Below are 27,626 nucleotides of genomic sequence, written 5' to 3'. Positions count from 1 at the left end.
CCAGCCCTCCTCCCTCAGACCCAGGGGTCTAGACACCAGCCCCCCTCCCTCAGACCCAGAGGTCTAGACACCAGCCCTCTTCCCCCAGACCCAGGGGTCGACACCAGCCCTCTTCCCTCAGACCCAGGGCTCCAGGCCCAGCCCTCCTCCCCCAGACCCAGGAGTCCAGGCCCAGACCCCTCCCTCAGACCCAGGAGTTACGACATCAGAGTCCTTCTCCCTCTGAGATATGAATAGAGACCTCTCCCTCACTCAGACTCTAACCTGACTGTTCCCCCTCAGTGTCACTATTGTCCTGGGGTCCTGGTGACGGTGCTTTGGTCTCTCCTGGGGTTGGTGGCCTCTGAGGTGAGCTGGGTTCTGCTGCCTGGGTCTTGGGTTTGGCGTGGGGCCGCTAAGGAAGGAGGGCTGGGTAAGTGAGGTCAGGGGCAGCATGAAACTGTGGACAGCCAGCAGGGGGCAGAAGTGGGGAGGCTGAGGTAGCTCAGCAGACCCTGGTTAATTCCTAGCACTCTCTCCTGGCCAAGCAGGGACACCAGACCTTTCTGGGAAGCTTGGGAGCTTCATCTTCGCTGCTGTCGCCGTGTGAGTTTCCCTCGTCCTCACTGCTGGATCCAAGGCCTGCCATGAGGTACCTAGGGGAGGAACTGGGGCTCAGGTTCAGAACTGAGAACTGGGGGGGGGGGGGGGGGCGTAGATATAGTAGGACCCTCCCACTGCCTCCTGTCCACTCCCAGCCCCAGAGAGGCTCCACAGTGTGCCAGGCAGCTTGGCTACTCCAGGCTCTTTTCCTTGTGGGGTAAGGTCTGGTTCCATCTGAGAGTAGAAAGAGCAATGAGAGGCGGTCTTTTCTTTGAAAATCACAGGAGGATGCCAAGCAATAGGGGAAAATCCTCATAAGCAAATTTGGTACAACTCTGGATCTGGGGTCTCTGCAGTTGTACCGAATGCCCAGACGTCTTTTGCTCATTACTCCCTAACAATACGCTGTGAGGAGGATTTACGGGGCATTTATGCAGTGCTGGTTACAAGCCATCTAGAGATGGTTTAAAACATGAGAGGAGCCCAGCCTGGTGAGCAGGTCTATAATCCCAACTACTCAGGAAGCTGAGGCAGGAGGATTGCAAGTTCAAGGCCTGCCTGGGCTACAGAGTGAGCTGAAGCCCAGCTTGTGTAAGTTAGTAAGACCCTCCTCCCTCAAAACAGAAACCGAAAAGGCACAGTGCTGGGGTCTCTGACTAGAATCAACAGTGAGAGGCTGGCGGGGGGCGGGGGGTGGCTTAGCAGTTTAGCATGTAGAAAGCCTTGGGTTCAGTGCCTAGCAACACAGACGCACACACGCACGCACACACACACGTGAGGCTAGAAACGGCTCAATAGGTGAGCGCTAAGCCTCACATCAGGGAGCTCACAACTGCTTGTAACTCCAGCTCTAGTGGATCTGACACTATTGGCCTCCTCAGGTACCTGAACACACTTACGTGCATACCCCTCCCCAACAGACATATACACACATAACCTAACAACACATCTTGTGTAAAGTACGTGCAGTTATTATGTAAATGCTGTCCCTCTGTTAAGCAGTTTGTGCATATGCATATTTAAAGACTTAGTTTTTTTATTTTATGAGTGTTTTGTCTGTAAGTGTGTCTGTGCACCACGTGTGTGCTTAGTGCCTGTAATGGCCAGAAACCAACAGGTACTCTGAGACGGAAGTGACAGTGTGAGCTGCCGTGTGGGTGCTGGGAATTGAACCCAGGTCCTCTGGAAGAACAAGCAGTGCTCTTAACCAGCCACTTGCAGATTCTTTATTGTCAGTAGATTGTGTGCGTGTCCTGAAACCAAGCCCCTCCTGTGACACACTGGGTAACTATCATGACACAGCTCAGGGGGTGGGAAAGCCCATGAACACCCTTATGGTCGCGGTGCTGTGATCAAGACTGACTCACGTGACCACCTTCCCCATCTCAGGCCCTGACACAAATATGCCAGGATTGGCCCTGCTTGTGAACACAACTCAAGCTGCGTCACGTAACCCAGGTCTCGCCTGCGGTCCTTGGCCTGGGATCCGCTTTTCTCAAGTCTTCCACAGCTCATGTTGTTGGCATTTTCCACCTCCACGGCACCATGTCAAGGGGATGCACATGGCTGCCCAGCTATGCCTGTTCTGTAGCCCAGTGTGCCCTCTGCCTACTGCCTCACATGCGTCTTATCCGCAGTTCTCACTGTGGCCTTCCTGAGCCCCTCAGAGCTAGGTGCTAACATTCCTGGCTCGTCACTGAAGTGACTCTGTTAGCACACGGCTCAACATCCGGGTCCTCATCACTTCAGTCACAGCTCTGCCTGGCCCTGTGGAAGCTTCCTGACCAGCTCCTGGCATCTAACACTGCACAGCTGCACCCAGCAGTGTCCTTTCCCTTCTGCACGCAGCAGAATTTGGTGACCCACCCAAGCAAGTCCCGTCTCGGCTGCAGGCCCCGCCCCCGTCACTGAAAGCAGCATATGTTGGTTTGAGACCACCCGAGCTTGTGTAGCAGGCACCAGCTCTTCACTGCCTGCTTCGGGTGGAGAGGCAGAGAGTGCCGCCTCACCTGCGGGAGGGCAGCCGGCGACGCATGCGGTAACAGTCCAGCACCCACTCTTTACGCACAATACGGCCTCCGAGACCCAGGACCTGGCTGTACTTGGGGGTGTTGGCAAAGGCACAGCTGGGGAATGCAAAACATGGATGTCAGACGTGATCTGATGGGCAAATGGGACAGGATGAGAGAGGGAGCAGAGCTAAGAGAAGGAGGCAGTGTGTGTGTGTGTGTGTGTGTGTGTGTGTGTGTGTGTGTGTGTGTGTGTGTGTGTGTCGGGGGGGGGGGTTGGAGGATCGGGGACTGCCTCTGACTTGAACTCTGGTGCCTGAGATTTGATCACTGCCCCTTGGCAGGGAGACTGCGGGCACACAGAGGAAGGGATGCAGGCTACCTTGATGAGACCTGATAGGCTGAGGTCAGATGGTAGGGGAGGAGGGCCGCCCTGTCAGAGGCCTAGGGCAGGGGAGTAGGGTAGAAGGGGGGAAGGAGGGCGGGAACAGGAAGATAGGAGCGAGGGGATAACAATTGGGATGTAATGTGAGTAAATTATAATAATTAAAAAAACTGTAATAAAGAGAAGGAGGCAGACAGCAGAGAACTAAGGAGGCAAAGACACAGAGAAACAAGGAGGCAGGAGAAAGAAAGGGCAGCAGGACAGGGACAGAGTGGCAGCAGGAGGGGCACGGAGGGTGTGGAGGGGCAGGACAGAGGCCTACATGAGGTGTGTGCTGTCCGGGGTCCAGTCTGGCCGATACTTGGCCCCCAGCTCCAGGGCCTTGTCCCGGAGCTCTGAGCGGAAGGGGTTCTGGAAGCCACTGAGCACCACAACCACACCCTGCAGGATCTTGCCCAGCTCCTGGGGGCCAGGGCGGGCTCCCCTGGGCTCCGGGCCTTCTCCCCGGGCCTTCACTGGGGCGGCCTTCTGTGCTGGGCTAGAGGCCGGGGCTGCGGCTGGAGTATGGCGAGGAACAGGCACTGGGGAGCCAAAGAACAGCAGTTCAGTTAGTGCCCCGGGGCTGTGCATCTAGCCCCAGCTCCCACAGGAAATGAGGGTCCCGACAGAGCCAAGGAAGCCAGTCTGCTTACATCTGGGTCTCTTGAGGGTGGGCGGCCCTGCTGAGGGTTTGCTGAGAGGCTTCCTGTCTTCTGGACTCAAGTCCAGTTTCCTCTTCCCTTTGGGAGACTCCTGAGGCTGAGGAGGTAGAGAGGGGTTGGCTGCCGCCTTTCCTCACTCTCCGCTGCCCCAGTGCCTGAGGATCTCACCTTGGAAGAGCTGCCCACAGCCTTGGAGACTGGAGAGGCCGAGGGGACTGCGCTAGAGGCCTGCAGTGTAGCTGCTGCATAGCTGGGTCCTGCTGGGTCGCTCGCAGAGGCTGTGGAGGGAGACAGTGGACCGAGGGTGAGAGGCCAAGGCCATGGACACCTCAGGCCTACCTACAGGGTAGCATATGACTCTCACAGCCAGACGTGACCCAGGGGTCTGGGCCCCAGCCCCCAGCCCCCAGCCCTAGCTATGCCCCTCGGCACCCAGGTTAGCTTTTGTTAAGACAAGCTAGGTGGGGCTGGAGAGATGGCTCAGAGGTTAAGAGCACTGACTATTTTTCCAGAGGTCCTGAGTTCAATTCCCAGCAACCACATGATGGCTCAAAACCATCTATAATGGGATCTGATGCCCTCTTCTGGCATGCAGGTGTATATGTGGGCAGAGCACTGTATACATAATAGTAAATATAGAATTAAAATAATAATAATAATAATAATAATAATAATAATAATAATAATAATAATAAGAAGAAGAAGAAGAAGAAGAAGAAGAAGAAGAAGAAGAAGAAGAAGACGACGACGACGACAAGCCAGGCATCATCCATCCTAGGCTGAACTCAGAGTCTCTACCTACCCAGGGAGGAACTCACGCCTGATTTCTCCTGCCTCGTCTTCCCTGTGCTGAGAGCCCTCCACGCTAAGTGAGCGCTCTGCCAACCCTGCCAGCCCTCGCACCCACACGTCCCACATGCACCTGAAGATGGCTTGTTGATGCGACTGAAGAAGAGAGCCCCTGGCTTCAGGGAGTTGGCGCTGTCATCCTCCTCCTTCACACGGAACTGGCCGAGCTTGGTCACTGTCACCTTCTAAGGCCCCGCAAGGTCAGTGCTGTGGGCAGCCTGCTGGCTGGCAGGGGTGGAGGCAGGGAGAGGCTCTGGGGGGGACAGGTGCAGCTTACCTGGGATGCAGCATCGGCTTCATCTTTGTCTGGAGGGCTGTGAAACTTCACAAAGCTCAGGCCATAGGGTGAGTCCTGGAACACAGAGGTGGGTGTGAGGGTGCCTGGGTAGGACAGAGCTGGGCTCTCACGTCCCTTCACTTAGGGAAGCCCTTTCGGGCAGAGTTGAAGCTGGTGCCCAGTGAGGATGGTGGGGATGGTAATGTTAAACCTCACTGCAAATGGCGGAGAGCAGCGGATCCACTTCTGTGGCCCCAATCTGTCTGGAGTCACTTCTGGAACGTAGAACCAGAAGGCAGGCGGAGCCTGAGCTCTTGGCCCCAGTACAGACGGTGACAGTGACACTAAACAGAGCCTGAGGGGCCTCAGCTCAACCCTAACACTCCCTCTGGAGAACTAAGCTGCCTGTCACAGGAGGATCTCGAACCCACTGCTGGAAACGTAGAGACCATGACCCGACAGGGCAGCAGCTGCCCTGCCCCCATCCTGGGCCATGCCTCAGTTTCCACTCCACGCACCTTGCTGTATGGCTGGCTGCACACAATTTTAACACGGTCCCAGCGCTTCTCTGCTGCTGCCCGGACTAACTTGTCAGGTCCAAAAATGCGAACGCGGTTGGGGTTTGAGCCACTTCGGCTCTCGGAGGGGGACATGAAAGAGGAGGTGACCAGAAGGACCTGGGTAGAAGACAACGCAAGGATGAGGGCAGGAGCCACGTGACACCTCGTGGGAGCTGGGCAGGGGGGCAATCAGGGTGGGTGACGTGTGTGTGTGTGGGCACATGCACCGTGTGAAGGCCAGCGGGGGACGGCCGGGCCCTCCTCCATTGCTCTCTGCCTTACAGGTCAGATTTCAGTAACAATTTCATGTCCTCCACGCCCACGCATGTTGCTGCCATGACAGTTTTCTTCCAATTTTTATATGTGTTCTTGGATAATATTGTTGTTTTTAAAATTGCCAATATTATCAGTACCTGCCTAGTAATTGTTTATTATCTGTATTATCAGTATGCAGGGCTAGCAATCAATCTAGACACAGACACTTGTTATATCTTAAAATAGCCTTAGTTAACCTGGGGCAGGGCAGACATCAATCCCCTAAACTACCTCCCATAGTGGGGCAGGTATCACATACCTGGCCCAATCCCATGCCATCTGCTTCTAATAACTTCTATCAAGCTATCTCCCATCCATAATCCCAAATACTTGCTAATGTTCTTCATCTGGGCCAAACCCTCCATCCACGCTGGCCACGTGCTTCTCCTCCATCTAACCCGGCGGCCTCCTCTCTTCCCTTCTCGGGACCCTCGGGTCTTTTTTCCTCTTCCCAGGATTCCTCTCTGTCTCTCTAAGCCCGGGAACCATAGGCACACCTATCACGTCTCCCCTGCCCAGGTGGGATGGCTTTTTATTAATTAGCATCAAAATACATCAGACCAACCTCCAACATAGTGTCATACACGTAGGCAATTTATTTTGCCCATATTCACCCCCACCCTTCCTTGAGCCTCTCCTGCTCCCTCTGGACCCTTTTTCTTCCTAACGAATTCTGACTCCATGTCTTTGTTATGGCCTGCTGAGCTTAGCAGGTCTGTTTCCTTGCTGGGGGGTTATCCACCAGACACACGATCTTACTTCCCAGAAGTGGGATCACCGGGCCCTAAAGGTTCCATGTAAAGTGAGGCAACACAGAGGGTCACGGGCCCTAAGAGCCCCTCCCAGCTGAGGAGTCTCGGTGAGAGGCGCAGTCAAACACCCCTTGGTCACACACGGCTGTGTCAGCTCAAGGGCCATGAGAATTACAGGATGCCGAAAGAGAGAGATACACATCCAAAGACGGAGCAGAGCGGCGTCAATTATTAAGTGGTGCGTCCCCGCCTGCGCCCACAGGCAGGTGCCAGCTTGGAGGGCATCTGAGGGCCGGCTGTGCCATACCAGGCTGTGCCGAGAGGAGGAATTGGAGAAGCTGCACACTACAGGACAGTGGGTTTGCTTGGCCCCCTGCAGGTCTTCTGATGCACAGATGACGCCGGTCTGCAGCCTCCCATGCCAACCCCTCTCTCCTGGGGACACTAGCTGTAGAAAGAGTGGGGCACAGCTGCTCTTCAGAATCTGCCTCGTCCCTACGACACTGCCGCACTGTGACAGAGGGGTCCGTTATCCCCACCTGCCTTCTGTTCCTCACCCTAGTGGGGACAGCTGCTCTGCCTTTTCTTCATCAGACCCCAATCTTACAGTAACAGTTGGTGACAACATTCTTATATAAAATTGTGTCCCCAAAATAATGGGCAGTCTCTGCCTCCAAATCATGGTGGGGCCACCACAGAAGCAAGAACAAGGGTAGCCGCCCAGGGTGGCCCCTGAAGAGACTTTAGAGGCCTCCTGGGGGTGGTCCTGGGAGAAATCATGCGCCAGACATGGGCTCCCCAAAGCAAGAGCTCCTTAGAGACCCTTAGCACCTGGCAGGGAGCTGGGGGAAGGCAGCAGCCACAGGAGTTAAGCCAGGGGACCGGGAGTCAGTGGACAGTGGAGAAGGGCTGCTTGTGTCAGCCTCACAGAGGCAGGGCAGCGGGGTGGCTCAGCAGGACAGGAACCCAAGGACCCTCCCTGGGTGGCACCCGGTAGGAGAGAATGGACTCCTAAAAGCTGTTCTCTGACCTATATACACGCGCGCACGCACACACGCGCGCGCACACACACACATGCACACATTAGCATACATAAGAAACAAGGAAAATGTAATGTATAAACAGAGAATTCAGTAAGTGACTATTCCTGGTGTCTCCATGAGCATGGAGCTGCCTGACCTGCATTAACTCTTCCTGGGAAGGGTGCTCTTCCAAACAGCCCTACGGCATGCTGCTACGAACCTGGCACTGAGGAACTGAGGCAGGAGGATTAAAAAAATTGGAACCAGGCGCAGTGGCACACACATGTAATCCCAGCACTCAGGAGGCAGAGGCAGACGGATCTCTGTGAGTTTAAGGCCAGTCTGGTCTACAAAGCGAGTCCAAGACAGCCAAGGCTACACAGAGAAACCCTGTCATGAAAAAAAAAAAAACCTAAATAATAATAATAATAATAATAATAATAACAATAATAATAATAATAATAATAATGGTTTGAGGTCCATCTGGGCTACTTAGTGAAGCCTTATCTTAAAAAAATAAATAAATAAGGAGGAATGGTGGTTTGTAACTGTAATCTTAGCACTGGCTACAGAGTGAGAATCTCTGTAGTAGTAGTAATATTATTAATATTAATAATGATACAGCAGGAGGAAGAAGAAATAAACAAACAAATACACACACCTATGAGGACATAGCTGCCGTGACATGGGTCCCAGAACCCACAAACTGAAAACTCTGACTCAGGAAGGCAGCATATATTCAAACATGCACTTGGCATGCTTAAAGTTCAAGAAAATAAATGGAGATACTGAGAGCAGATGAAGGAACAAACGACAATCAAAACTGACCAAGTAGTTCTGAACAATGACAGCTGTGTGCCAAAGACAATGGAAAAAAAAAAAATCACGACTGGTCCAAAGCGAGACCCGCCCCTTTGCCAGGAGCTGGACCATGGTATAGCTCTGGCCAATCGGAGAGAGCACAAGGCTGCTGGGGCTCTGGGAAGAGCCAGGCACGTGTGGTGGGGGCTCAGGCCTGTAGTTCTAGTATTCGGGAGGATAAGGCAAGATCGTAAGTCCAGAACCAGCCTGAGCTGCATAGAGAGAAGCTCTCTCACGAACAGGTGTGTGTGTGTGTGTGTGTGTGTGTGTGTGTGTGTGTGTGTGTGTGTGCGTGCGGTGTGTGTGTGTGTGTGTGTGTGTGTGTGAGAGAGAGAGAGCTGGCAGGGGTTTGCCTAGCACACAGGAAGCTGGAGTTCAGTCTCTTGTATAGCATAAAACTGGGCGTGCTGCCAAACACTTGTAATCCGAGTACTTGGGAGGTGGAGGCAGGAGGACCGGCATGCATGGTCGCCCTTAACTACATAGCTAGGTCTGAAGTCAGCACAGGAGGGGCTGGGAGCCAGGTGTGGCGGCATGCCCCTGTCAGCCTGGCCCTGGCATGTGGAAGGTGCCAGCAGGAGGGCTGCCATGAGTAAGGCTGGGCTTAGTAACACAGTGAGTTTGGGACAAGCCTGGGCTACAGAAGACCTTTCCTCAAAATCTCAGAGGGGGGGTCAGAGGAGGCGGGGAAGGGGAAGAGGTGAATCAAAGCCATCTTACTTCTCCCAGGCCACTTCCTGTACTTGCTGCTGCTCAAAGGACTGGTGATAGCCAGAGCAACAACAATCACTTCTGACCACTGGGCCAAATCCAAAGGAAAGTGTCAACCAAGCCTCCTTCCCCACCCTAAACTGTCAGCTCTGCGCTGGGTCTGCCTAAGGCTAGCCAGCCTTACCTCCAGAGGGGAGAACACATTTGTTTCCTGATGCTGCAAGCAATGTTCCCATGTGTTTATTTTATTTATTTCATCCCTTTTATAACTGACATACTGTAAAATTTATAAAGTTAGAAAATAAATGTTTTTTTTAACTGAGGAAAAAAAAAGCAGATTACAATATACCTCCCGGTGCCCAGCTCTGATCATGAAAAAGAGACAACAAAGACAAAGGAAATCATACAGAACAAAAGCCACTCGTGTGTGTGTGTGTGTATGTGTGTGTGTGTGTGTGTGTGTGTGTGTGTGTGTGTGAGAGAGAGAGAGAGAGAGAGAGAGAGAGAGAGAGAGAGAGAGAGAAAGAGAGAGGTGTGTGTGTACACACACAGAAATGCAACTGACAGCTGTGAGATGCTACCAACACTAAGTGGCAGGGATCCCAAATGTCACCTTATTCACTGTAAAGAGAACACCTCTCTGGTTGTCATACTGCCTTCAGGCTCCCATAGTTAACCTTAACTCTCCAGTCTGGGCTATCTTTATCTAAATATAATGAGTCTCCTTCTGGAGATGAAAGCTAGACCTTCACACATGCTAGACAAGTGCTCTGCCACTGAGCCACGCCCCAGCCCCTCACTAGGGGATTCTAGGCAGGGGCTCTGCCACTGAGCCACGCCCCCAGCCCCTCACTGGGGGATTCTAGGCAGGGGCTCTACCACTGAGCCACGCTCCCAGCCCCTCACTGGGGGATTCTAGGCAGGGGCTCTACCACTGAGCCACGCCCCCAGCCCCTCACTGGGGGATTCTAGGCAGGGGCTCCACCACTGAGCCACACCCCCAGCCCCTCACTGGGGGATTCTAGGCAGGGGCTCTACCACTGAGCCACGCCCCCAGCCCCTCACTGGGGGATTCTAGGCAGGGGCTCTGCCACTGAGCCACGCCCCCAGCCCCTCACTGGGGGATTCTAGGCAGGGGCTCTACCACTGAGCCACACCCCAGCCCCTCACTGGGGGATTCTAAGCAGGGGCTCTGCCACTGAGCCACGCCCCCAGCCCCTCACTGGGGGATTCTAGGCAGGGGCTCTGCCACTGAGCCACACCCCCAGCCCCTCACTGGGGGATTCTAGGCAGGGGCTCTACCACTGAGCCACGCCCCCAGACCCTCACTAGGGGATTCTAGGCAGGGGCTCTGCCACTGAGCCACACCCCCAGCCCCTCACTGGGGGATTCTAGGCAGGGGCTCTACCACTGAGCCACGCCCCCAGACCCTCACTAGGGGATTCTAGGCAGGGGCTCTGCCACTGAACCACACCCCCAGCCCCTCACTGGGGGATTCTAGGCAGGGGCTCTGCCACTGAGCCACGCCCCCAGACCCTCACTAGGGGATTCTAGGCAGGGGCTCTGCCACTGAGCCACACCCCCAGCCCCTCACTGGGGGATTCTAGGCAGGGGCTCTGCCACTGAGCCACGCCTCCAGCCCCTCACTGGGGGATTCTAGGCAGGGGCTCTGCCACTGAGCCACGCCCCCAGCCCCTCACTGGGGGATTCTAGGCAGGAGCTCTATCACTGAGAGTACATTGCAGTCAGGGATTATTTCCAATTCAATAATCTATGACTCCATTTTCTTTATATTGAACTGAGGTGACACGTGCATAATGAGACGCAGGAGGAACACAAAGGAATTTTAGGCACAAACATAGAGAAAGAGAAAAGTGCTGCTCGGGGACGCCCCTGGCCCCACTGAAGACTTCTCGGCAAGCTCTCTCCACCATGGAACCATAGCCTGAATCCCAGCCTCATTTTTCCTTTGTTTTTAATTTTGAAACTTTTGACCAAGTTTCTCAAGCTGGCCTCAAGCACTCTCTCTGGGTAGTAGCCCAGGCTGTGCTGGCTGGTAGCCCTCTTCTCCCAAGCCTGTCTTCCCTGCACGGTCTGGGTGGAGGAGGAGGAGGAAGAAGAGGAGGAGGAAGAGGAGGAGGAAGAGGAGGAGGAGCAGACGGCGGCCGTGACTGACCACCCGGTCCGCCCGTTTTCTTCCTTCTTTGCTCCTCCAGCTGTCTCTAGTTCCTGGGTGGAAACCAAACATTTTAAGCCCCTGAGCTTAGTTGTGACTGTAATTTAGCCCAGCAAGTGAAGACTTGAGTACAGCTGTTTCCAGACCGTGGGAACCCAAAGGCCTGAGCTGGCCACACCGCCTTCCAGAGGGCAAACACTGGATGGACGCCCACATGCAAATGGAACAGTGCAGTGAAAAGTGCACGCATTCTGTGTTTGCTGTGTTCAAGTATTTCCGATCTGTTTTGTGAAGGGAACCGAGTAAGGATTTTTTTGTTAGTTTGTTTAAAGTTATTTATTATATAGACAATATTTTGTCTGCATGTACACCTGCAGGCCAGAAGAGGGCATAAGATCTCATTATAAATGGTTGTGAGCCACCATGTGGTTGCTGGGAACTGAACTCAGGACCTTTGGAAGAGTAGCCAGTGCTCTTAACCTCTGAGCCATCTCTCTAGCGCACCCCAAGTAAGGTTTTAAAGATTTATTTTATTCGTAATTAGATGTCTGTGTGTGGATCCGGGCGTGTGAGTGTAGGTGCCTACAGAACCAAGCTGGGGCTGCAGATGGCTGTGAGCTGCCAGGCACCAGTGCTAGGAGTGACTCGGGAGCAGCACTCGCCCTTAATGACTGGCCCAGCTCTCTAGCTCTGCAAAATCTGTTGACTTACCATATCATTCTGAGAATAAAAAATGGTTTTCAAGCGAGCAGCCTCATTCTGAGAAATGGATCTCGTAGAGCAGAAAACAGCACCTGATAAAATTCTGGGCAAGTGGAACAGGTGGGGGCGTGGCTTGGTGCTAGACTACTTGTCAGACATGTGGAAGACCCTGCAACCCATGTCCGGTATGGGAAAAAGAAGAGAAATTCAACACACACAGGTGGGCATGTGGCACATGCCTGCAATCTCAATGCCTCAGAAGCTGAGAAGGACTGAGCTTGAGGGCAACGTGGCCTACAGCCCAAGATGCACACCTGTGAGAAGAGCTCCCAAGCCTAGCACTTGGGAGGCAGACCTCTGTGAGTTCGAGGCCAGGCTGCTCTACACAGGGAGTTCCAAGACAGCAAGAGCTATATTGTGAGACCGTATCTTTAAAAATCAAAATTAAAAAAAAAACAAACAAACAAGCAAAACTCTATATACTACAAACAGAAAAGAACCTCCGCGGCCTTTTAAAGGCATCCTTAAAAACAAAAAACAAAAACCACCCTACAGGAGTGGTTCTCACCCTTCCTAACACTACGACCCTTTTAGTACAATTAGTTCCTCATGCTGTGGTGAGCTCCAACCATAAAATTTTTTTTGTTGCTACTTTATAACTTTAATCTGCTACTGTTATGAATCATAATGTAAAGATGTGTGTTTTCTGATGGTCTTAGGCGCCTCTGTAGAGGGGTTGTTTAAACTCCAAAGGGGTGGCGACCCACAGGTTGAGAACCCCTGCCCTACTGTCAATTTGACAGTGGAAGAGATGGAGAGATGGAGAGTCTAGAGAGATGGCTCAGAGGTTAAGAGCACTGTCTGCTCTTCCAGAGGTCCTGAGTTCAATTCCCAGCAACCACATGGTGGCTCACAACCATCTATAATGAGATCTGGTGCCCTCTTCTGGTGGGCAGGCCAGGGCACTGTATACATAATAAATAAATAATCATTAAAAAAAAGAAAAAAAGATCTGGAGTCTCTAGAAGGGCCCTCAAATGATACTGTCCCTCTAGATGGAACCAGATACAAAACAACATCAACAAAAACAGTGGAAGATACAACACTCCCTCTAAGAACACAAGATGACAAGGGGTCTGCGTCCATCACTCGAACCCGACACGGCCCTGAGGTGCCAGCTGGCAGGACACAGTGAAGAGAAGGTAGCACACCCCTGTAACACCAGCACTTAGTCAGACAGGGTGGGAAGACCAGGGTTTAAGCCAGCCTCAGCTGCAGTGGTGAGGTCAAGACCAATCTGCGCTATGTGAGATCTATCTTTAAAAACAGGGGGTGCCTAAACCAAACCTCTTCATTTTCACCAGGCACAACTGACCACATGGTCTGTGCGGCAAAGACCAAGGCTGGTATAGCCTAAGATCTGGAAGGCTCAGACACCCCCACTACACACCCACACTTTAATCTTCACTGAAAAGAGAAAACATCTTGTAGAAACTGGCTTAGACTCGTGCTTGTCAACTCCATCAGGGTGAGCTTAACTTTCACCCGCCATCACTTCACTGGTAAAGCAGTGGGCTTCTACTCTGAGCTACAGTGAAGTCCACCAGTCAGGGAGGTCCTGCGAGCCAGGCTTGGCGGAGTGCACCTGCCATCCCAGCTTCCTGGGGGGTGAGGCAGGGGAGCTGTAGGGGTCTAGGAGTGACTGCCAGGCTGGGCAAAAGAGGAGACCCAACTCAAACAAGTGGAAAGTTAAAGTGTTAGTCACAAAGACGCTGCGTTTCTTTCTCAAGAGACTCTGTGAGAGACTCTGTGAGAGACTCTGTGGCCTAACCTGCAACTGGATCTTACAGCCAGTGAGCGAGCACCTCTTGTTCCTTATTCAACCACGATCCAGACAGCGTGGCTCTCCCACAATGATGAGACCAACACCCCGTGCCTGCTCTGTCTCCACACCCAGGACCCTCCAATGTCAGGCTGGGTGGCTCACCTCCACCCTCGTGTAAGCGTGCGCGTGCGAGTGTGTGCATGACGGTGATACAGGGGTGTCAGCACTTCCCAGCCCTGCTTACCTCGTAGTCCTGTTCACCAGCTGTGGCCCCTCCAGCCGAGCTGCCCACCAGCACCTCCACGAAGGCGGAGCCGTCATTCCCGATGTCCACGCTGTGTATCTGCTCCTCCTTCTCCAACTGTGGGGCAGAGAGAGGTAGCGTGAGTGCTTGGTTCCGCCCCGGGCTTGCTTTGGAACGAGGGGCAAAAAGGGATGACGTCCACCTGGGCTGGAACGCAGCCTGTGTGTCAGTACCAGAACTGAGTCTGATCATCGTGTCTCTGGCAGGCAGCCTGGGACATGACACCAAGGATTCACTGAGTGGCTGTGCACGCTTGTGCATACACACACACACCAGCCCCATTATACACCTGCTTCACCAAAAGACATTTCCACATTCCGACACTGACCAGTCCACTCACTGCCTGCCATGGAGCCCTCCTTGGTGGCAACAGCCAAAGGCATAGCTAGGTTCAAAGTTGTCTCATACAAAGGACAGACACTAGAGGTTCCTGGACGAACAGATGCATGCCTGGGGCATGCTCACCACCGAGTCCTGCGCTTGAATCCCAGCTCTGCCACACACTAGCTGTGTGCCCTTGCTGGCTAACCTCTGGGAGACCCTACTCCCTCCTCTATAAACCAGGGCTCACCAAATCGAGGACCACCCATATAACTAGATGGCTACAGGCCAGGTCACTCAGTAGGCACTTAGCAGCTGTCAGTCAGGAGTTGTTTCAACGTCAGTCACTCCTGCGACATTACTCTCTCCCTGAAAAAGACATGGAGGGGGGATAAAGCTGAGGCTTGGTGTCGCCCATGTGGAGCCCCAGCATGTGGGAGGTGATGGCCAGAGTAACACAAGCTTAGGTCATGCTCAGCTGTACAGCACATGGGGGGGGGGGAGGGGAAGAGAGAGAGAGAACAAGAGAGCGAGAGTGAGAGAGAGGGAGGGAGGGAAAGAGAGCAAGAGCACAAGCAAGAGCGAGAGAGAGAGGGGAGAGAGAGAGAGAGAGGGAGAGAGAGAGAGAGAGAGAGAGAGAGAGAGAGAGAGAGAGGAGGGAGAGAAAAAGAGCAAGAGAGAGAGAGAGAGAGCGAGCAAAAGAGGTGACAGCAGTAGGAATAGACTAAACAAAACTGAAGCGGTGAGCCTGTGCGTGCGCGTACTGCGCATGTCTGTGTTCACATCTGAGTGCACGCGGAGGCCAGAGGTTGGCGTCAGAAGGCTTCCCCAGTGGCTCTCCATGTTTTTACTGAGGTGGGTCTCTGGCTGAATCCACCACTCACAGATTAGAGCAGCCTAGCCAGGTTGTCCCAGGGACACTCTGGGGTTTCAGGCAGGCTGCTGTGGCCACCCAGCTTTCCTTAGGGCGCTGGGGATCCCGACTCTGGTCCCCACTCCTTGCCCACTGAGCCATCCCCAGGTCCAGAAATGTTCTTATTGCTAGCGGGGGCAGGCGCTGATGTCTTGGCTTAAGAGGCCTTTGTTCCTGGTCCTGTGTGATGACCCAACTGTGCAAGGCACCTGCCACCAAGCCTGAAGTCAAGCACCAAGGTCTATACGGTGGGAGGAAGGAAAGTTGTCCTCTGCATGCTGACACACACACACACACACACACACACACACACACACACACACACACAAACACACACAGGCGATGTAAACACCACAGCTCTCAGCTTAGAGGGAATAAGAAGAGGTTGATTCTGGAGCCGTTATGAATGACCATGGCTCAGGAACACAGACTCAGGTTACCGCAACTCCATGGTCTGACATGGAAGCAGTTTCGCTAAGTTTACTATAGTTTTGCAGAACGAAGAAGGGCATAAACTAAAACGACTTCAAAACCAGAGAGGTGGCCACGAGTCGGGGAGCTGTTTGATAGGCCCAAGATGCCATCTGATGACTCTGCTCTAGGACTGGAGGAGGCTAGTGCTCTACTAAGTTAAAGCGGCTAAGAGGTTTTTACTTATTATCCCGAGGCGTCAGTTCAGATAGAGAGTGGGGCAAGGCATGCCTGTCCCAGAAGCTAAAACCAACCCAAGATAAAGCAGTTAATTAGCCTCTGAGCCTACAAAATCCCACCCTCTAATCCCACGTCTCTACAGACACAGCTTCTCTTCAGGAATTTTCATTCACAAGACTCACGTGGCATACATGCAGAAACATACGTATACATAAATAAAAAGCAGTCTTCCAAAAATGTAATAAAAAGGCTTTCAAGAATATTTTTGTTCTGCTAAGGATTTTAGAACTAAAAATAAACAAAGAGCAAAGCCAATTTTAGCACTTGTTTAAATAATAAGCAAAAACATCAAGCCAGGATGGTGGCACATATCTTTAATCCCAGCACTCAGGAGGCAGAGGCAAGTGGATCGCTGTGAGTTCGAGGCCAGAGGCCAGCCCAGTCTACAGAGTGAGTCCAGAACAGCCAGGGCGACACAGAGAAACCCTGTCTCGAAAAAACAAAAGAAAAGGAAATAGAGAAGGAAGGAAGAAGGGAGGGGGAGAGAAAGAGGAGGAGAAGAGAGAGAGAGAGAGAGAGAGAGAGAGAGGGAGGGAGGGAGGGAGGGAGGGAGGGAGGGAGGGAGGGAGGGAGGGAGGTGGCTACAGGCTACAGTTAGAGGCGGCTGAGTTCACTCTCCTGTAGCACAGAGAAGCAGGTGAGGACAGGAGTCCTCTCTCCCAGCAGCCATCCACTTCAAACATGAAGCTGTGCTTCTCCTTTTCTTTCTAAGTTTATTGATGAGTGCATGTGCATGAGCATTTGCCTTGGGCCCATGTGCTTTCTGGGCCCCATAGAGACCAGAAGAGGACAGCAGAACCTGGGACCTGGAGTTAGATGGTTGTGAGCTGCCACGCGGGTGCCAGGAGTCAAACCCTGGTCCTTCATAAAAGCAACAAGTGCTTAAAACGGCTGAGCCAACTCTCCAGCCTCCATTTTCATTTTTAGATATGGTCACAGTAGTCCAGGCTAAATACGACCCAAAAGCCGGGATTATAAGCATGCCTACCTCACTCAGCTGCTTTTTAAGTTTATTTGTAGCTTATTTTTAGTTTTCTTTTAGCATATGTGTGTGTTGCGGGGAGGTTAGAGTCTCTCTCACCTTGCACCCCAAGCACACTTTGGACTTGTGGGGATCTTCCTGGCTCACCTCCCAGGTGCTGGGCCTACAGGCAGGAGCCATTCTGCCTGGCCTGGTTCCCTCTGCCTGGAGCTGTTTTGTCAGCTGCTGGCCTAGGAAGGCCTCAGGCTTCCTAATGAACCTGGTATCCAGTAGCAGGAGTGTTAGCTGATACAGGCTCATTATTTGATGAAAGAAAGAGCTATTTATGAAGCCTCCCCAAAGGAACTGCAGTCTGGCCTGAGGGCTGAAGACACAGATGGAGGTGTGGGTGTGGAGCGCTCAGGAGAGGCAATGGTGTCTCCAGCTGTCCGGTCTGGGGCTCTTTCATAGGGTCCTAGGATAAAGACTTAGGGCCCTCAAAGAGGTGGTCTTGGGCTTCAGGTGCAGGTCAGTTGGTGGAGTGCTTGCCTAGGACTCAGGAAGCCCTTAGCTCAGTACAGCGCACCTGTCATGCCAGCACTCTGAATGAGGAGGCCGTGAAATGAGAAAACCGCATTTGTTCAATCCTGACCTGACCTCTGGCTAAGACTGAGGTCAGCCTGACCTTCGGGTTTGCAGAGCGCTTTCCGGGAACCATAACTTGCACGCCATTGTTCGGCTTCCCTCGGCGACACAGATGTGCCCTGTTCTTATTAACAGCTCATATCCTAGCTGGGCGTCGTGACGCACGCCTTTAATCCCAGCACTCTGGAGGCAGAGGCAGGTGGATTGCTGTGAGTTTGAGGCCAGCCTGGTCTACAAAGCCAGCCTAGGACAGCCAAGGCTACACAGAGAAACCCTGGCCAGATGGGGGGGGGTGCAGGGGGGCGGGAAGAAGCTCATATCCTGTTCATATCCTGTCATGCGTGCTAACGGCCATCACAGTTACACTGACAGGATGTACCAACTTGTAGTTGTTGCCTTTATAACCTCCTACTTGTTGCGCTAGGGGCCACGTCATCAGTCACAGGAGCCTGTCCAAGCCCCGTCCCCCAGCCCAAGCCAGGTCTGTGGCTCAATACAAATCTCAATAAAAACTTTTTTCAGAGTTTGCCCTGGTGTCCTTCTCTTGAATGAGAACAGCCTGGCTACAATGGCAGGAGGATCAGAAGTTCAAGGTCAGAGCTGTAGAGACGGCTCAGCTGGACACAGCCTCCTGCGGCGCTGCAGGCACCCACACTAGCATGTATCTACTCCTCAAACACATACTTAGAAATAAATTTCTTTTTTAACTGCCTATCTAGTACCACTGAGCACGGCCCGCCTCTGCCCCGGGGCCATCTGCTGCTCCCTTCTGCTCCGTCAGACCAGTCAGGACGCCATAGCTGCACAGCAGGAAGGAGCCTTGACCTGAGCAAAGTATGTTCAAACCCAGCCATGCCGTTTTTATTTCTTTCTTTCTTTTAAAGGATTTATTTATTTATTACACACACAGTGCTCTGCCCGCATGTACACCTGCAGGCCAGAAGAGGGCGCCAGATCTCATTATAGATGGCTGTGAGCCACCATGTGGTTACTGGGAATTGAACTCAGGACCTCTGGAAGAATAGACAGTGCTCTTAACCACTGACCCATCTCCCCAGCCCCAGCCCCAGCCCTGCCATTCCTAAACCACAGTCAGTGCTTCTGAGAGGCAGTTTCCTTGGGTGAGAATGGGGAGTCCCGGTGGTGGTGGCGGCTGCGTCCCTCCCACGGGGAGCTTAGCTGTCCCAGAGGAACAACTGCAGCCAGCTCAGCAACCCCATCAATATGGTAGGTGGCCGGGCGTGGTGGCGCACGCCTTTAATCCCGGCTCTCAGGAGGCAGAGGCAGGTGGATCGCTGTGAGTTCGAGGCCAGCCTTAGGTGAAGGGCCACACAGTGAGTCCAAGAGCAGAAGAGGTGACTTAGCAAGACCCTGTCTCCAAGAGCGGTGGCCCGGGATGTGGAGTGCTCGTCTAGGCTGCACAGGGTCCAGGGTTCACTATTCAGCGCCACCAAAGAAAACAAGGCAAAACCAAGTGCTCCCATTTTTAGCAACGGAAACAATGCAAGAGCTACTCTCCTACCAGGGCAAGTGCACAGACGAGTGGCCTTGGGCAGGAAGTGGTTATGCCACAGCTGTGCAGGCAAAGGCCAACAGAAAGACAACCAGCTGCCCGCCGCAGTCCTGGGCTTACAGCACTGACGCAGACAGCGCAGGCCAGCACGGGACTGTCCGGACACTGAGCCCAGCCGACACCCCGTGTGCTCAGCCATTCCTCTCCAGCTTACCCATCCTGAATCCGGAACGCTCTTCACAGCTCGCCACTGGCCATGCCTTCTGCACTAGATTCAGATGGCAACGTTTCAGGCCAGAGTGGCCCCTGTCACCTCCCACAGGGGGCGTCCCTCTCTTCCTGCGCCTGCTTCATATTTCTCCACTGCTACCATCTGGAGTCTGGGCTTTCTGTTGTTGTGCTGGGGACGTCCCGGGGCCACACCACTGAGCCATACCTGTAGCCCCAACCTTTTTTTTTTTAAACACTGAGTCTCATGCAGCCCAGGCTAGCCTCAAACTTCCTATGTAGCCAACTATGTTCTTGAACTTGTGATCCTGCCTCCTTCTCTTCCCAGGACAAGGCAGTGCTAGGGCTCAAAATCATGCCAGGTAAGCACCATCCCAAGCGGGCGACACAAACGGCCCCAACCCCGTGTTCTATACCTGCATGTTTGTATCTCTAATTTTCTTAGGCAGACAGACCCGAGAGACCGCTGCCCTGTGTGCAGTGGTTAAAAGAATGATGAAGGGAGGGAGGGAGGGAGGGAAGGAGGGAGGGCTGGCTCAGTGTGGAGCATGCTGGAGGCAGCACAAGCTTCGAGTCTCAGCCAAGGCAGGAGGCTCACAAGGGGCGTCAGGCCAGCCTGAGGTAGGGAAAGCCTGCCTCAGAATAACACCAGGAACAGACGTCAGGGCAGTGGCACACAGCAGCAGTCTCAGCACACTGGAGGGGAAACAGGAGGGTCCCAACCAAGGCCAGCCTGAGCCGCACACACGATGAAGAGCTGGGAGAACGGCTCAGCGGGACAATGCCAGCCTGGATGCCTCAGTGAACGGCTGGGGGTATAGTCCAGCAGTTAAGAGCGTGGGCTGGCCTTCCAGAGGACCCAGGCTTGATGCCAGCATCCACGGAGCACCTCACAACCCTCAGTAACCCCAGTTCCAGGAGATTTGATGTCTTCTTCTGGCCTCTCCAGGGACTAGGCACGTGCACAGACATCCATACACTTGAGATAAAAATCTGCCGGGCCTAGTGGCACATGCCTTTAGTCCCAGCCTTCAGAAAACAGGCAGGAGGGTCTCCATGATTGCAAGCCCAGCCTAGTCTACACAGTAAGCTCTAAGCCAGCCAGAGTTACATAGTAAGACTCTGTCTCAAAACAAAACATGGGGGCCGGAGAGATGGCTCAGAGGTTAAGAGCACTGGCTGCCCTTCCAGGGGTCCTGCGCTCAATTCCCAACAACCACATGGTGGCTCACAACCATCTATAATGTGATCTGGTGCCCTCTTCTGGCCTGCACATGTACATGCAGGCAGAGCACTGTATACATAATAATAAGTAATAAACCTTTAAAAAAAAATAATAAAAGAAGCCGGGCGTGGTGGCGCACGCCTTTAATCCCAGCACTCGGGAGGCAGAGGCAGGCGGATCGCTGTGAGTTCGAGGCCAGCCTGGACTACAAAGCAAGTCCAGGACAGCCAAGGCTACACAGAGAGACCCTGTCTCGAAAAACCAGAAAATAAATAAATAAATAAATAAATAAAAGAACAACAACAACAACAACAAAAAATTAATATCGAAAAAAAAAAAAATCACACCAAGTTAGTGGCTCATGCCTGAAATCCCAACACTTGTGATGCAGAGGCGAGAGACCAGAGGATCAGAGTTGGAACCAGCCTGGGCTACGCAATGAGACCCTGTCTCAAACAACAATAACAAGACAGAGCAGGTATGATGTGTTCCACCGTGCTGTTGACACTCAGGTGATACACCAGTCCGGACCTATCCCGGCGTCCCCTCCAGGCCAGGCGGGGTTGACAGAGAGGCTCAACTCCCTGGCTGGAAGCAGGTGACCAGCTGGGCACAGAGTAGCCTCGGCTGACAAAAAGATGTGTGTGGAACTGACAGAAGCCGAGGGCTGAGCTGGTGTGGCAATACCAGTGTTGAGTAACAGTGTTTGGAGGACGCACAGGGAAATCGGAGAGCACACAGAGTCTACTGTCTTGGCATCTAGAAATCTCTCCCTTGTTGTCACTGAAAGGAACTAAAGCTAGTGCTGGATGAACTCAGAATCACCCACAAACTCCAAGGGTAACTGGATTTTCCCAGGGGTCTCTGATGTGATGGAATCAAACACTGTGGTGGAGCTGACCTCTCTGCTTCCGAGCCCCGCCCTATTGTTTACCTCAACAGGGAACAAGAAGGAGCCCACACAGGCGTGAGTAGGATCCTCTCTTCCCTCTGCAGAGAGGCCCCGGTGACTCCTATCTCAACCCATCCTTTCCCAGCCTTGAGTGCTGAGGCTCTCACCCTTCCCTGGTGGGAACGGTGGTCCTAGCTCCCTGGCCTCCTTGACCTACCTCTCATGTGCCAGATGGACACAGCCAATGACTTCTCTGCCCCCTCCCTATGGATGCACAGCCTCCTTAGCTCAGTCACCAGGCTCCAGGCTGCAGAGGTGGCTCAGTGAGCAAAGATGCTGGCCTGAAAACCCACACAGTGGAAGGAAAGTGACCCCTACATGTTACTTTCTGACCTGCACAAGTAGAGAATGTTAATTCAGAACACGGCTGCTCTGGCAGGAGATCGCATCCAAAGACCTTCTAGGTCTGTGTGATCCGGCTGGAATACAAACACGCCTTTCATCCAGGAGACAGAGGCAAGCAGATCTGAGTTCAAGGCCAGCCTGAGATAGAGCAAGTATCAGGTAAAGAAAAGCTTAGGTCCAGGCATGGTGGTGCACGCCTTTAATCCCAAGTGAAGGTAAAGTTAGCTTGTAGAAGGAAGCACCCAGGTTTGAAAGTGATGTCTGAGTGGCAGAACAGGTGGCAAATCAGAGATTTGACAGAATAGGATACATCCTACTCTCAGGAGAGGAGAGAGGAAAGGGAAGCTACTTAAGAGGCAGTTTTACAGAGAGAGGAGGCAGTTTTACCAGGACAGTAATAGAGAGATGGGCTGCAGGGAGAGAGAATTCAGGTGAAGACAGAACAAGCCAGAAAATGAGAAGAAGCCAAACAGAGCAGATTGTTGAGTTAGTTTGAGGCCAAGCAGAGGAATTCTGGGCTGAGAGAGAAGCCAGATTAAATAAGTCAGTGGGGAGAGGAGTTTGAGCCAGAACAGCTGAGTGGAACAGCCAGCCCAGAGCTCAGAAAGAACAAGTAAGGGCGAGCTTACTAAGCAGTAAGTCTTAGAGGCTGAAAACATTCTAGGCCTAGGTTAGAAGAAGGAGGCAGTAAACCTCCCAGACAACAATTGAGTCAGGAGAATAAAATTACTTTTACACACATGTGCCGTGGCATGCCTATGCTCACACACACAAACACACACTAAGTAAATGTAGTTAAAAAATAAGTTTTATAACTTTAGTCCCAGTATTCAGGAGACAGAGGAAGGTAGACTCCAAGAGTTCGAGGCCAGCCTGGTCTACATAGCAAGTCACAGGACAGCCAGGGCTACACAGAGAGACCCTGTCTTAAAAACCACCACAAAGGGATGGAGAGATGGCTCAGAGGTTCTTCCAAAGGTCCTGAGTTCAATTCCCAGCAACCACATGATCGCTCACAATCATCTAAACGAGATCTGATGCAGGTACACATGCGGGCAGAATGCTATATAATAAATAAGTAAATCTGCTTTTTTTTTGGTTTTGTTTTTTTTTTGGTTTTTGTTTTTCGAGACAGGGTTTCTCTGTGTAGCCTTGACTGTCCTGGACTCACTTTGTAGATCAGGCTGGCCTCGAACTTACAGCAATCCACCTGCCTCTGCCTCCCAAGGGCTGGGATTAAAAAGCATGCGCCACCACCACCCGGCAAATGTGTAGTCCAGGCTGGCCTCAAACCCGTGATTCTCCTGCCTCTGCCTCCTTCAGCAAATCCTACCGGTGTGTGCCACCACAACCGGCATAAATCTTAAAAAAAAAAAAATGTTTTTCAAAGTCGCCAGTGGGACTGGAGATAATGGCTCAGTGGTTAAGAGCACTCACTGCTCTTGCAGAAGATTGGGGTGTGGTTCCCAGCACCCACATAGCTCACCCCGCTATTCCTAACTCCAGGCCCAGGGGATCCAAAGCCCTCTTCTGGCCTTGAAGGCACCAGGCACGCCCCTGGTGCATGTACATGCGTACAGCAAAACACTCTTACACATAACATAAATATATATATAGTTTTTAATTTGGGGTGGTTTGAGACAGGTCTCACAATGTAGCCCCTGGCTGTTATAGACCTTGCTATGTACACCAGGCTGGCCTTGAACTCACAGAGATCAGCCTGTTTTTGCCATTCAAGGCATACACAATCACACCCAGATTTTAAAAAAAAAAAAAAAATGTATTTTTTTAAGTCACCAGATCTCATATTTAAGTAAAATCCTGACCTCACCTTTTCCGGCTGGACACTCCTACCTGCCCTGCTCCACTCCCTCCACAGCATTCACGGCTCCTCGCCTTTGTCAGCCTTTCCCTGCTGGGGTCTCATGTATCAGATGGTCTTGAACTTCTGACCCTCCTGCGCCCGAGTACTGGGATGACAGGCGGGAAGCACTACTCCCAGTTTACATGGTTACAGGGGTTCACACCCAGGGCTTAGGGTGTGCTAGGCAAGCCTCCTCTCCCCAGCAACATCCCCAGCCTCCAGGTACCAATATGCTCATTACATGCTGCCCACTGCTGTACAGGCCCAGGACCACTCAGTGTCCACTTACAGAAAGCACTTAACACACGCTTCCGGGATAAGTGGATGAGCAGACAAAGGATGCTGGTCTTGACCCTAGCCAAAGAGCTGAGACGCGATGAAGGAACCACACCAGGTCATCAATGTCTCCACCTGTCCCCCTAATTGCTTCCCCTAGTCCCTTTTACATTTAAAGCTTTTGTTTTCACGTGTATGGGTATTCTGCCTGCATGTGTGCTTGTGCAGCCCACGGCTGGTGCCCTCGGAGGCCCGGTTGCATCTGATCCCTTGGATCTGCAGATACACAAAGTTGTGACCTTCCATGTGGGTGCTGGGAATCAAACCCGGGTCCCCAGAAAGGGCAGCCTGTGCTCCTATCCACCGAGCACCTTTATCCCGTCATTTATCTGTCTAATGTACGTAAGTGGGGGCGCGCGCACGGCGTGTGCATGCAGAGGTCAGAGGACGAGCCCTGTGGGTCAGTTCTTTCCTTCCATCAAGCGGGGCCTCGGCCGGGCGTGGTGGCACACGCCTTTAATCCCAGCACTCGGGAGGCAGAGGCAGGCGGATCGCTGTGAGTTCGAGGCCAGCCTGGTCTACAAAGCGAGTCCAGGACAGCCAAGGCTACATAGAGAAACCCTGTCTCGAAAAACCAAAAAATAAAAAATAAAAAAAAAAAAAAAAAAAAAAAAAAAAAAAAAAAAAGCGGGGCCTAACGACTGAGCTTGGGTTGCCAGGCTGGGAGGCGAGCACCCTTCCCTACCCAGCCTTTTTGGCGGCCCTGGGTGTTTTGCCTCTTCCAAGTCCTGGAGTCACACCCCCAAAGAAAGCACATGCTCTTCCTGGTTGCTTCTACTCTGGCTTCCTAATTCCATGACCACCCCAGGCCAAACCGTCCCTGGCTCCCTAACCACCAGAGTCCTGTTTCTTCTGTCCCTAGTCTTTTGAGTCCCACCAAACGCTCTTACACAACTGAACATCATTTTCCTGAGTGTGGTGTGTGTATGTGGGGGGGGGGGGGGGGCGTCACCTGATGGTAGACAGGCCTGAAGGGTCACCATGCCATAGTGAGATCACCAATCCCTCCCTTCACATACCAACTCCTACAGGCTGGCAGAGCACTCGGGCAGACATGATGTCACCAGGTTTTTACAACCACCCCAGCCTTGGGTGTTTTTATTCTCAATGGGTACATTTAGAGAAATGAAAACATTCGCCCGAGGTCAGGGTGAGTAAGAGGGAGAGCTAGGATTTGAATCCAGATCCTCAGACTAAGTGATAAGCAACCTGGTTCTCACACAGGTCAGAAGGCAGCCTCTTGGCTGTGTCATCTCTCTGGGCCTCAGTTTCCCTATCTGTAAAATGGGGATAATGACAGTCTGTAGGTCGTGGGGTTTTACGAATGAATCAAGCCATGTGAGGTGTGCACGATACTGACTCGCAGGTTATCATGGGGAATAATGTTAGTTTTCATTACCAGTCTCTGATTAGGGATTTTAAAAATGCTTAAACACAGCCAGGCGTGGTGGCACACGCCTGTAGTCCTAGCACTTGGGAGGCAGAGGCTGACGGATCTCTGTGAGTTCGAGGCCAGCCTGGTCTACAAAGTGAGTCTAGGACAGCCAAGGCTATATACAGAGAAACTGTATCTCACAACAAAAAAGTAAAATAATAAAATAAATTAAATTAAATTTTAAAAAATGATTAAACACCTAAAATTTGCCAGGAAATAGCATGGATCCATGTTTGCTTGGCTTTTTCTTTTCTTTTCTTTTTTTTTAATTCTGTACAATCCTCAAAAGGCTCTGTGACCCAGAACTACTGATTAAGAAAGAGGTAAAGTATATGCCCAGTATTAGAAAGTCACATAAGCCTTGCCCCTCTTAAGTCCTTCATCTCCTCCAGCCACAACTGAGGAGACAGTGTGAGAGCTGGACACCATGACGTGGGGGTGGGGGTGGGGGTAGGATAGACCTCAGCATTCTGGGGAGGGGGAAGGGCAGAGTCAGACGTGGTGGTGGTGGTGGCAGAGGCGGGGGCAGGGGCCTGAGCTCGGAGGTGTATGAACACAAAACAGACTGACAACACTGTCGAAAGCACCAACGCTCAAGTGTGGACCAAGTTTTCACCCTGTTATTAAAATGTGTATGGGAGGAGGGTGTAGCCCTAGAGGGCAGAGGCATCAGATTCCCCAGGGGAGTGACACGCCGGCTGCTTTAGCCATCAGACACAGGTGCTGAGAGCAGTTTGCTCTCTTCACCAGAGACCCAGATTTATAGTTCCTGTCAGAAACAGGGTTTTTTTTTTTGGGGGGGGGGGGTAGGGGCTTAGGTTTGTTTGTTTGTTTTCTTTTTCTTTTTTTTTTTTTTTTAAGATTTCATTTATTTATTATTTATACAGTATTCTGCCCTCACGTGTGCGTGCATGTCAGAAGAGGACACCAGATCTCATTACAGACGGTTGTGAGCCACCATGTGGTTGCTGGGAATTGAACTCAGGACCTTTGGAAGAGCAGTCAGTGCTCTTAACCTCTGAGCCATCTCTCCAGCCCCTTTTATTTTATTTTTATTTATTGTATATGAGTGCTTTATCTGCAGAAGAGGGTATCAGATTATATTATAGATGGTTGTGAGCCACCATGTGGTTGCTGGGAATTGAACTCATGACCTCTGGAAGAGCAGGTGGCGCTCTTAACCGCTTTCTCTGTGTAGCTTTGGGTGTCCCGGAACTCAGAGATCTGACTGCCTCTGCCTCCTGCCTGCTGGGGTTACAGGAGTGCACCACCACGCCTACTTGTCAGAAACAGACTCTTTAGCCAATTATTTCCACGTCTTGATGCCAGACCCTCAGTAGCAGTATGGAGGACGTGTTGGGGTCTTGAGACCAGCTTGTCTTAAAGGGGGGGAAAGTTACCTCTATCCCCCATCAACACACAAAGAAAGAAAAGGTCTCCCAACCCGCAGAGCTGTGCTTTGGCTTCAGTGGGAGCGTTATAAAAGCAAACGCTAGGCCTTGGGTCCGCCTGGGTGACTGCATCAGACTGAGTCTGAGGTGACACTGATGACCTGAGTGTGATCCAGGGAACCAGGACCCACACAACAGGAGGAGAAAACAATGCCCACAGGCTGCCCTCTGACCTCCGCATGTATGACGCCATGGGACATGAGTACCCATACACATGCACAAAAGCTAAAATAAAAAACAAGAAAACAAAACAAAAAACCCTTTTGTTTGTTTTTATAAGACTGGGTTTCTCTGTATAGTCCTGGCTGTCCTAGACTCACTTTGTAGACCAGGCTGGCCTTGAACTCACAGAGATCCACCTGCCTCTGCCTCCCACGTGCTGGGATTAAAGGCGTGCGCCACCATAGCCTGAATAATAATAATAATAATAATAATAATAATAATAATAATAATAATAATAATAATACCACCACTATAGCCTATTTAATAATAATAATAATAATAATAATAATAATAGTAGTAGTAGTTGTTGTTTGGTTTTTCTTTCTGAGACAGGGTTTCTCTGTGTAGCCCTGACTGTTCTGAACTCTCTTTGTAGACCAGGCTGGCCTTGAACTCACAGAGATCCGCCTGCCTCTGCCTCCCGAGTGCTGGGACTAGAGGCGTACACAACCTCGCCTGGCTTGTAATAAATA

At 52.0% G+C, this 27,626-nt stretch overlaps 1 protein-coding gene across 1 annotated transcript in view; it reads right to left on the bottom strand.

The window, feature by feature from the left end:
- The window catches only part of Xrcc1 (X-ray repair cross complementing 1), a 32,595-nt gene that overhangs the window by 2,870 nt on the left and 2,099 nt on the right, over positions 1–27,626 (bottom strand). Inside the window, exons 3-12 of the mRNA XM_051162593.1 lie at positions 13,972–14,088; positions 5,322–5,480; positions 4,804–4,878; positions 4,600–4,711; positions 3,846–3,955; positions 3,669–3,774; positions 3,299–3,557; positions 2,592–2,708; positions 542–635; positions 265–394 (exon numbers count right to left, since the gene is read on the bottom strand). Coding sequence (XP_051018550.1) covers positions 265–394; positions 542–635; positions 2,592–2,708; positions 3,299–3,557; positions 3,669–3,774; positions 3,846–3,955; positions 4,600–4,711; positions 4,804–4,878; positions 5,322–5,480; positions 13,972–14,088 — 1,279 coding nt within the window. The remainder of the gene's footprint in view (positions 1–264; positions 395–541; positions 636–2,591; positions 2,709–3,298; positions 3,558–3,668; positions 3,775–3,845; positions 3,956–4,599; positions 4,712–4,803; positions 4,879–5,321; positions 5,481–13,971; positions 14,089–27,626) is intronic.

The sequence above is a fragment of the Acomys russatus genome, chromosome 19 (genome assembly GCF_903995435.1).
Source record: "Acomys russatus chromosome 19, mAcoRus1.1, whole genome shotgun sequence".
In the NCBI taxonomy this organism is placed as follows: Eukaryota; Metazoa; Chordata; class Mammalia; order Rodentia; family Muridae; genus Acomys; species Acomys russatus.
Note: the sequence above shows the minus strand (reverse complement) of the source record. Positions and strands in the feature narration are given on the sequence as shown.